We start from the raw sequence: 10826 nt of genomic DNA, 5'->3' as shown, positions 1-10826 counted from the left end.
ACAGCTTCCTTTGGGAGTATTTCATCACCAAAGTCTGGAGTTCATAAAATGCAGATTGGCTCAGTTCTGTTGCAGGTGGAATGTGGAGATATCACCCAAGAAACCACAGATGCTATAGTGAACATAACCAATACCACATTTGATCTTAAAGTTGGTATGTTACAAAACCTATGAGGTCATTCCCCTGTCTGTCTGTAATTGGTATATATGCCTGGGTGTACTCCATCCAACCTCACCATTCCAGTATTGATAAGCGAGTGCCTTGTTCGTAGCTATGTGTCTAATTCAGTTGAAAGGAATGGTGTTTGTTCTAGTTTTGGAATAAAGTCCCATAGCTGGCAGAGGCATGTGATACACATGTCATATTCCACACACACCCCGTGCTCCACACACAACTATGTGCTGTACAGAAAAAGAAGCAACTGTGTGTATGCTTTGACATGACATCAATAGAAAGCCTCAGCCATTCTGTTCTTGGGGATCCCATTGTGGTCGAAAAATTGCCCTGGGATTTCCTGAGCTTTCCTACCCCAGTATAGCTTGGTCTTCAGTATCATTCTGCCCAAGTGATAGGGATTTTACAAAGCATCAGATGCAGATGTGTAATAAAATGCTTGTCTCTATATGAGCAGTAGAGAGCTGGACCACAAAGCAGAGCTTTGACTTCGCTTCCAGTTCCTCACCAGCACCTGATTGTTATCTATCATGGGAATGTTCCTTTTATACTGAATTCAGTTATGCATGCATGCTACATTCATAGGAACTTGGTTAAGGCTATATGTGCATGTATCCTTTGCTGTATGTGGGTTGTTAATCTTTACTGGTAATCTTATTTTCTCAGAGAAATGTAATTTTTATTTATTTAAGGTGTTTCCAAAGCAATTCTGGATGGAGCTGGACCAGGGATAGAACAGGAATGTGCTCAACTAGGTACAAATCTACTTTTTACATAAGCAGGGGTGGGTTTGGTTCCCCTCCCCACCGCTGCCCAGCACTGGTCGTCAGTAGTGAATGCCAACAACTTTCTTGATCTTTGAAGCATGAGTAGTTACAGGCCAGTGAAACATGTTAAATGCTGTTTATGCCCGAAGATAACTGAGAGTGACTGTTGATCATTTGCTACTTTGCACTTCCCAGCTCCTTAATTGATCCTTAACAAGTTATTGGATCTTAAATGTATACAGCCAGTACAAAAGTAGTGTCTGTGATTTAGCAGGAAATTGCATGTTGGTCATCCACATGGCTATGAAGTGTCTCATTTCATTTAGCTGCAGAAGGTAAAGTAAAATGTTAGCCATCTGTATGTAGGAGCCTTGTCTTCTTCCTTCTGAATGGGCTGTTGCTCAGTGGTCCCATCAACTTTGGCTGGTCTTGGTAGCCAATAATTTCATCAAGTAGTCAGTGGGTTCTGCTTCCTGCTTCACACAGGCAAACTTAAGTGTGTGCTCCTTTTTGTCCTTGAGGAATTCTCAGTTGTGCAGGGAACTTTTGTATCTGTGGAGACTGCCTGCTGCAGGGATTCCTCCTTATTCTGTGAGGGACCAGGAGAATTGTCATGGTCTTGTGGGTGGGGCTAAATGTGCAGCCCTGCTATACCCTCTTTGGTCCTCAGTGGGCTGAACAGCTTCACAGAATGGTTCTTGCATACCTGGGGACATAAATATCTCCCTCTTAAACAGAACTGCGTTGCTTGTCAGTTTATCAGTGGTATAAAGTGCAGGCAGTGAGGGGAGGCCCTCCTTGCTTAGAGGGCATGGGAAGCAGCACAGAAAATTGGATATTTGGGTTGTTTCTAACACCCTTCCTGGTGTGAATGTTGTTGAGGGCAAAACAGCATCTGCCCCAGAGATGAAATATTGCTGTTTCAGGACTGGAAGAACAGGATATCTCTGGAACAAAATTGTGGAAGGATATGGGAGCTCTGTGCACGCAAAAATTGTATGGAAAGGCTTCTAAGATGGATGGCATATACTCCTCCTGAGTAGAGGCTGCCTTGTTTGTTCCACATATCACTCTCCCCCTGCTCCTCATTTCTTTCAGCTACCCAGCCTCACAACAATCTCATATGCACGCAAGCAGGAAACCTGAAGTGTAAAAATGTAATCCACCTTGTGGCCCAAGAAGATACCAAGGCACAAGTCTCCAAAGCTCTCGTGGAATGTGAACAAAGGCAATTTTCCTCTATTGCTTTTCCTGCAATTGGGACAGGTCTGTATTGCCTTGAGGGAAAACAATGGTGCAGCAGTAAGTGGGTGGCATAATTGAACTTCCAGTGGTGCTAATGGTAGTGGCTCAGTATTTTTATTCTTTATTCAGCAAAATGTAGACACCACTCAATTGTAACAAAAATACTAAGTGGCACCACAGTACTAAATAAGAAACATGGGGAAGGTTAAGATCGTTGACACTGCTGCTCCACTCCTCATCAGCCCTGCCCCACACCCTCCTTGAGTGTTTTTGGCTGGCTGGGATATTATTTTGAACTTGTGATAATGTTTCTTGCCTGCTGCATTGAGAATAGAGGTGTGTGCATTGTGTGTGTGGTGTGTTTGGGTAATACAGTATTGCACAAAGGCTTTTTCTGTGTCTAAAAATATAAGTGCTGCTTCTTTATCATTTCTTTTTTCTATTATTTCTCATCTGTCTGTCCAGTAAGAAGCCTGTTTGGTCTTCACGTATGTATGTTTTCAGAGTTTCTTTCATTCTTTTTGCCAAAATAGCCGAAACAAGTTTATAATCATTGTTTAATAGTGAGATGGGCCTAAAGTCTTTGGGATTCTGTATCTCTTTCTCATATTTGGAACTTAATGTTATGAATGCCTTCTTCCAAGTTTTGGGTATGCCGTTTTCTTTTGGGGCTCTATTCATTACTTCATTCAGTGGAGGAATTATGATTTCTTGAAATTTTTTATAATAGGCAGATGTGAGTCTATCAGGTCCTAGCGATTTTCCTATTTTTTGCTTGTTTTATGCCAATCGTTATCTCTTCCGTTGATATTGGTTCATTAAGATAGTTTATTTGTTCCTTTGTTAGTCCAGAATTTTTATTATTATTGCAGGTCAAGCAAAACGTGACCCAGCTGCAGTGGCCAATGATATGATAGATGCTACAGTAGACTTCATAAGTCAAACACCTTCTCCACAGGTGAAGATGATTAAAATAGTAATTTTCCAGCCACATCTTCTAAGTATTTTTTTTGCAAGTATGCAAAGAAAAGAAGCTGCACCTAGCAAGCATGGTGGCACATCCTCGTCAAACTCCATTTTTTCTAGATTAGTAGGTAAGTAGATGGCTTCTATATGTGTAGAACTTCTTGACTGCAGATGCATTAAGTAGTTAAAAGCATAACCTGTCCCTGAATTGATGTTCTGTTGCAGATTTCTTTAGCTTCAGAAAATCTGAGGGAGCTAAACCTACAATACTTTTGGAGAGAACAGTAGAGCCAACCATTTTTCAAATCTGTGGTGATAGCCGGAAGAATGTCGAAGAGGCAGAATTTTGGATGAAGGATCTGATTTTGAAGGGCCAGTATGAAACAGTTGTCTCAGATAAATGGATCTCAAACTTTGGAGAAAGCGAATATGAAAAACTGAGAGCTCTTCATCAGCGGCTGCATGTTGCTATTAGGCTAGACTATAAAGATTCTTCTCCTTCCCTCCACATTGTTGGCATAACCAAAGATGTCTTGACGGCCAGCTCAATAATTAAAAGCATGGTCCAAAGCATGGAGGAGCAGTCAAAGGCAGATATTCTCAGCAACTTTGTAGAGTGGCAGTATGAAGACAATGGGAAATACAAAGCCTTTGATAGCCTGACAAATATGCACTTAGAATCTGCAGCACACCAGCTTGAAATAACCATAAGGAACAAAAGCTACAAAGTGGACCCAAGTAAACAATGTGCAGTGGATAACCAGGGGAGAAGCATCACCCTTCGCCGTGTATCAAAAGCTGAAGGTAAGCTTCTAAGGCATGAACAAATTGATCAGTTCTGTCCCTTGTATTCTCTGTGTCTCCCACACAAACACACACTTGTGCATCTCCAACATTTCTGCCTAGGAAAGCTCTGAAGGAGATATGCCTTGAGTCCAGATCCAACCTCAACTTGCTTTCTGCCGGCAACCTTCCTGGGCATTTGCTTATATGAAAAGTTGCCTGCTGTGTAACCGTATTGCAAGTTATTAAGTGCGGTTTCACAGATGGCATGGTGCTGCATGGGTCTTTTTCTTCTCCTCCTCATTTAGAAACTTGAGTTAATGGCTGAAAAACTTTTATTTTGGCTGAGGCCTGCATAAAGCAAATAGCTAACTTGTTCAGTCAGACCCAACTGCTCTAAGTCAGCTGCCCAGGAGTTGGTCTTCTCCTGAGTCATACATAGCTGTCTCTCCTAAAGGGGCCAAATGTGGCTTTCAAGCCTGTCTGTCTTGCTTTTATGAATCTACCTAGGCCAAACTCCTTCCCAACCCTGTTCTGTGTTCTCCTCAAGTGATTTTGCCTAGCTGGAAGGGGTGCACAAACCGTGATAAGGACTCACCAATTTAAAATGACAACAGATGGCAATGCCGCTCAAAATACTAACTTGAAACCTCAAACTGAAAGCTCATACCGAAACTGAAGTGTGTCCTGAAATAGGCTTGTATGTCCTTAGTCATGGCACTAACAGCGCCATGTTCATTACACAGGTAATCTGGCAGTGGACTTACCTGAACAGTGGGAAGACATGGGGCAAGCGCATCTCAAAATAGTGGAGCTAAAACCAGAAATGGAGGAATATCAAACTGTCAAGAAGATGTTTCTCCAGACTTGCAGCGTATTTACTATTGAAAAGGTAAAAACATTATTTTCAAAGTCTTGTTTTTTTTCTTCTGCGGGGTCCTTCCTTTCATAGTACACAGCTTATACCAAGGGCCCCTCTAGACATGTTTTTTGTTTGTTTTTTTACATCCATGCTGGACCTAAAAACAAGAGCATTCTCTCCTGCGGTTTCTAGAAGCTGCTATTCAGAAGCATTTCTGCCTATGACCATTTAGCACTTATGCTACTGGGAAGCAGTAGCTAGTACAGTGGTACCTTGGGTTAAGAACTTAATTCATTCCAGAGGTCCGTTCATAACCTGAAACTGTTCCTAACCTGAGGTACCACTTTAGCTAATGGGGCCTCTTGCTGCTGCTGCGCCGCCACTGCATGATTTCTGTTCTCATCCTGAAGCAAAATTCTTAACCCGAGGTACTATTTCTGGGTTAGCGAAGTCTGTAACCTGAAGCGTCTGTATCCTGAAGCGTCTGTAACCCAACATACCACTGTATTGGGTTGATTCACCCTAAGGGTCCTAATGTTCCTTTGTTCAAGTGATTTAAATTTTTTATTCCCAGTGATGATACTGGTTGTTATCGGTGCTCTGTCTTTTTACTTGTAGATCGAGAGGATCCAAAATCCCTACAAATGGCAGCAGTACCAAATAAAAAAGAAGGAGATGGATGACAAAAATGGCCATACAAATAATGAGAAGCCCCTTTTTCATGGAACAGCTTTTACATCGATAAAGCTCATAAATGATTACGGGTTTAATCGAAGTTATGCAGGAATGCACGGTTAGTTGATTATCAAAGTGTGGCTTTTGTATGAATGGCTAGTGACTCTTCATGTGCCAAACACATTATTCTCTCATGTTTCTATGTATGGGGTTAAAAAGAGAGTGACTGTTGTGCATCAATGTCTGCAGATAGAATCATAGAATCATAGAGTTGGAAGAGACCACAAGGGCCATCGAGTCCAACCCCCTGCCAAGCAGGAAACACCATCAGAGCACTCCTGACATACGGTTGTCAAGCCTTTGCTTGAAGACCTCCAAAGAAGGAGACTCCACCACACTCCTTGGCAGCAAATTCCACTGTCGAACAGCTCTTACTGTCAGGAAGTTCTTCCTAATGTTTAGGTGGAATCTTATTTCTTGTAGTTTGGATCCATTGCTCCGTGTCCGCTTCTCTAGAGCAGCAGAAAACAACCTTTCTCCCTCCTCTATGTGACATCCTTTTATATATTTGAACATGGCTATCATATCACCCCTTAACCTCCTCTTCTCCAGGCTAAACATGCCCAGCTCCCTTAGCCGTTCCTCATAAGGCATCGTTTCCAGGCCTTTGACCATTTTGGTTGCCCTCCTCTGGACACATTCCAGTTTGTCAGTGTCCTTCTTGAACTGTGGTGCCCAGAACTGGACACAGTACTCCTGGTGAGGTCTGACCAGAGCAGAATACAGTGGCACTATTACTTCCCTTGATCTAGATGCTATACTCCTATTGATGCAGCCCAGAATTGCATTGGCTTTTTTAGCTGCCGCATCACACTGTTGGCTCATGTCAAGTTTGTGGTCAACCAAGACTCCTAGATCCTTTTCACATGTACTGCTCTCAAGCCAGGTGTCACCCATCTTGTATTTGTGCCTCTCATTTTTTTTGCCCAAGTGCAATACTTTACGTATACTGTCATTTCAGCATTTACAGTACTCAGTTTTTGTACCTTCCCCATCTGTGATTATTATTTTTATTCAATTTTATTAGTCATTTACTAAAAGTGCTCATCTTGCAATATTGTAAAAAGGACAAATTGTACCCCACCCCATTGCAGTGTGTCTGATTATGTCTCTATTATAAAAGAGGAGAAAAGGTATAAGTATTCCCTTTCACTGGTTACAGTTTATGGCTGAAAAGAAAAACTGCAGCTGCTTGAAACACTGTTTTTGTATTACAAATTTGGCTGCAAACTGGTTATGGCTATTCATTGATTAGGAAGGACTCTTCTCATTCTCAGAGGCTCTCAGAATTTTTGGCTGAACCTTTATTGCCTGACAAGAGTAAGTGTAATAGTGTTCCCAAGGCAAGGGGAGACTGCATTGGATAGTAGATTTACTCCTTTTTTTACATTAGATTTTCTTTTCTAAGAATTCGGTCATCCCCAAATAGTGCAAGGGTAACTTTTTGCTTTTTAAGGATCTGAGCTGCTTGCTCCTTCTGCACAAGAAGCAAGGTAAAAAGCCTTTCCTTTTCAACAGAGCTCTCTGCAGTACCAGGACACCTTAGGAACAAGGAGGAGGAGATGGTTCCTCTGCCTTCTTTCTGAGCCTCTGCAGAAACAGTGCCTTGCAGAAAGGCAGGAAAAAGCTGTCCCACCCTGCGCCACTTCCCTTAGATGGGCAAATGGCAAGCACAATTGATGGCTTTGCTCTGAAGGTGCATGAACCGAATTCTGCTCACATGGCAGAGCTTAGTTTTGCAAGAGCATCTTGGGATCCAGGCTAGATGCCTTCTCCTTGGCTCTGGTGAGAGGCCAATTTTCTAATTGGTGTGGGGTGGGGGGGAGGCAATGAAGGAAAGTTGTGTTGCTAGTATATACAGAAAGAAAGCACAGTCAATAGACAAGGTTGAACCTTGGAATGAGAAAAGCACACCCTTAGGCAGACCTGCCATCTTAAAAAAACCCTTTTGTTAGCAGCATCACTGCAATGACTTGTTGTAGTCTGCTAATAGGAAAAGGAAACTTCCCCAGTTAAGTGTCTGTTAAACTGTGTGTGTTGCTGGGGCCTTTCAAGAGTGAAAGGATAATGGTACTTTGCAATTACTGGCTGCTTTAAACTTTTCATTTATCTTTACAGCTGCAGCATATGGAAATGGAACCTATTTTGCTGTAAATGCCCAGTATTCTGCCTGTGATACTTATTCAAAACCAGAAGCTGATGGGAAAAAGTACATGTACCTTGCTCGAGTACTCACCGGAGAATATTGCCCTGGAGCGCAAGGATTGGTTGTCCCCAAACCCAAAAATGCGGCCGATCCCACTGTTCTCTTTGACAGTGTGACTGATAATGTTTCTAAACCTTCCTTGTTTGTCATTTTCAATGATATCCAGGCATATCCAGAATATCTCATCACTTTTAAGAAGTAAACTTTTCTCTCTCTTGCACTTACCCTGATGAAAAGAAGTGCCTCTTGTTATGTAGTAGCATGCTGATACTGTATTACCTGTACATAAATGGATCTGATTACGAAATAAAATGTTGATTTGGGCTACTTGCTGAGTAAAAAACTTACTTTATTTTAATTCTTGAAGTGGAAAGTTTGGAAGGGTCGAACCTTTTCAGGTTGCTCAGCATGTTTGAAACTCGGATAAACAATGTACAATTAATTAGGAAAGGTATAAATAAGTTTAGGAGGAGGATAGCATGGCTAAGGAGCAGAGTCAAGGAAGGTAAGAGTTTTTTAGTTTTTGGGGTTTTTTTAGTGAAGCGCCACTTAAAGCACCACTCTCTTTCAAATCAGAACCAGTGAAGGCAGTGAAGGTCCTGAGTGAGTACCTGGAGGTGGTTGGAGGATGGATGGCAGCTAACAGATTGAGGTTGAATCCTGACAAGACAGAAGTACTCTTTTTGGGGACAGGAAGCGGGCAGGTGTGGAGGATTCCCTGGTCCTGAATGGAGTAACTGTGCCCCTGAAGGACCAGGTGCGCAGCCTGGGAGTCATTTTGGACTCACAGCTGTCCATGGAGGCGCAGGTCAATTCTGTGTCCAGGGCAGCTGTTTACCAGCTCCATCTGATACGCAGGCTGAGACCCTATCTGCCCACGGACTGTCTCGCCAGAGTGGTACATGCTCTAGTTATCTCTTGCTTGGACTACTGCAATGCGCTCTCTGTGGGGCTACCTTTGAAGGTGACCCGGAAACTACAACTAATCCAGAATGCGGCAGCTAGACTGGTGACTGGGAGCTGCCGCCAAGACCACATAACACCAGTCTTGATAGACCTACATTGGCTCCCAGTACGTTTCCAGGCACAATTCAAAGTGTTGGTGCTGACCTTTAAAGCCCTAAACGGCCCTTTTTTTTTTTTGGCTTGCAAAAATATACCATTTGCCCGATAATAAATGTTGGAAATGTAAAGAAACTGAAGGTACATTCTTTCACCTTTGGTGGACGTGCCCAAGAATTAAGGCTTTCTGGGAAATGATCTATAATGAAATGAAAAAGGTATTTAAATATACCTTCCTGAAGAAACCAGAGGCCTTCCTTCTGGGCATTGTCGGCCAATTGGTGCCAAAGAAGGACAGAACTTTCTTTATGTACGCTACAACAGCAGCAAGAATACTTATTGCAAAGTATTGGAAGACACAAGATCTACCCACTTTGGAAGAATGGCAGATGAAGGTGATGGACTATATGGGACTGGCAGAAATGACTGGCAGAATCCGGGACCAGGGAGAAGAGGCGGTGGAAGAAGATTGGAAGAAATTTAAAGACTATCTACAGAAATATTGTAAAATTAATGAATGTTAGAATGATGTTGGATAGAAATTAAGTGGTTTCCAGCTGTAATGCTTCAAAGGGTATAAATAGGTTAAAACATAATTAAAATGATGTTGGATTGGAAATAAGTGGTATTTGTAACAAAGTTAATAAGAATATGCAAAAATGAATTGACAATGGATGAAAATACTGAGTTATAAAATGTTAAGTTATAGAGAAGATAAACGAAAGAGGGTAAGGATTTGCTGATTTGATTATTTAAATGGGAATACAAGAAGGGGAGGTGTGAGGAAGTCAAAGAAACAAGCAAATGAGTTTTAAGTTATGAAAAAGAATTGTTTTTAATTTTTTGTATTTTTTCTGTGTGTTTATTCATTTTTTTTATTATTATTATGTGTGTTTGTATATCTGTTTTTGTAAAATCTTAATAAATATTTCTTAAAAAAAAAAATAAAGCCCTAAACGGCCTTGGTCCAGTATACTTGAAGGAGCGTCTCCACCCCCATTGTTCTGCCCGGACACTGAGGTCCAGCACCGAGGGCCTTCTGGCGGTTCCCTCGCTGCGAGAAGCCAAGTTACAGGGAACCAGGCAGAGGGCCTTCTTGGTAGTGGCACCTGCCCTGTGGAACGCCCTCCCACCAGATGTCAAAGAGAAAAACAACTACCAGACTGTTAGAAGACATTTGAAGGCAGCCCTGTTTAGGGAAGCTTTTAATGTTTGACAGACTATTGTATTTTAATATTTTGTTGGAAGCCACCCAAAGTGGCTGGGGAAACCCAGCCAGATGGGTGGGGTATAAATAATAAATTATTATTATTTTTTATAACATGCAGTTTTCCTCCCCTCCAAAATCAATTCAACTTTTCATAATCTAAAACACTTTCCTCTCTAAATTAAAAGGACAAAGTATTCCAACTAAAAGACGAAAATGATTTGTTTCATTTGATCCAGGACACGTCACGGACCAGTCCTGAAAATGTGGAGTAACGAACTCTGTTCATGTGTAGAGTACATCAGAGTAACTGCAGTCAGCCTCTTATGTCTGAGATTAGGGAGAATAATTTTCAGGCAGTGTTAGAAACGGATATGAAAGTTAAGAGCTAAATGGTACCTTAAACTTAGGTTATGGGTGCAACAACAGAACGTCTACAAGAATAGAAAGCTGAAAATGAATTGCAGCTAAAATGTTATATTCATTTTTTACATAGTCTAGTCCTTCCCCTGCCCACCCACCTAATATTCTTAAGAGGGTCTCTTCTCCAGTCTTTAGGGAGTAGCTGGATGTGGGGAGGCAGAAAAAGGTCCTTTCCTTCCACTCTGCAGTTTTAATTGGAAATCTTAGGCACAGTACTGCGCCCAGAGCTCAGAAACTGCCCACGCTAATGAAATTCCCTGTCGCAAAATGCGCCTAGAACAATAGGAGTTTCAAACACTTGTTTCCAGGTTTGGGAGGATGTAGTTTGATATTTTGACAGGCATAGACCCCAAACTTCATCATTTTAGAAATTTACTGACCAGCTAACAAGCAAA

At 41.8% G+C, this 10826-nt stretch overlaps 1 protein-coding gene across 1 annotated transcript in view; it reads left to right on the top strand.

Moving 5' to 3' along the window:
* Positions 1-10826, top strand: part of PARP14 (poly(ADP-ribose) polymerase family member 14) — a 51332-nt gene that overhangs the window by 14373 nt on the left and 26133 nt on the right. Inside the window, exons 11-18 of the mRNA XM_083581404.1 lie at positions 5-154; positions 868-930; positions 2041-2208; positions 3060-3281; positions 3379-3957; positions 4683-4828; positions 5417-5591; positions 7652-7938. Of these exons, the coding sequence (XP_083437530.1) occupies positions 5-154; positions 868-930; positions 2041-2208; positions 3060-3281; positions 3379-3957; positions 4683-4828; positions 5417-5591; positions 7652-7938 (1790 nt within the window). The remainder of the gene's footprint in view (positions 1-4; positions 155-867; positions 931-2040; positions 2209-3059; positions 3282-3378; positions 3958-4682; positions 4829-5416; positions 5592-7651; positions 7939-10826) is intronic.

Source organism: Podarcis filfolensis, assembly GCF_964270895.1.
Source record: "Podarcis filfolensis genome assembly, chromosome: 1".
Lineage (NCBI taxonomy): Eukaryota > Metazoa > Chordata > Lepidosauria > Squamata > Lacertidae > Podarcis > Podarcis filfolensis.
The sequence above is the reverse complement of the archived record's forward strand: the minus strand, read 5'-3'. Positions and strand labels throughout refer to the sequence as shown.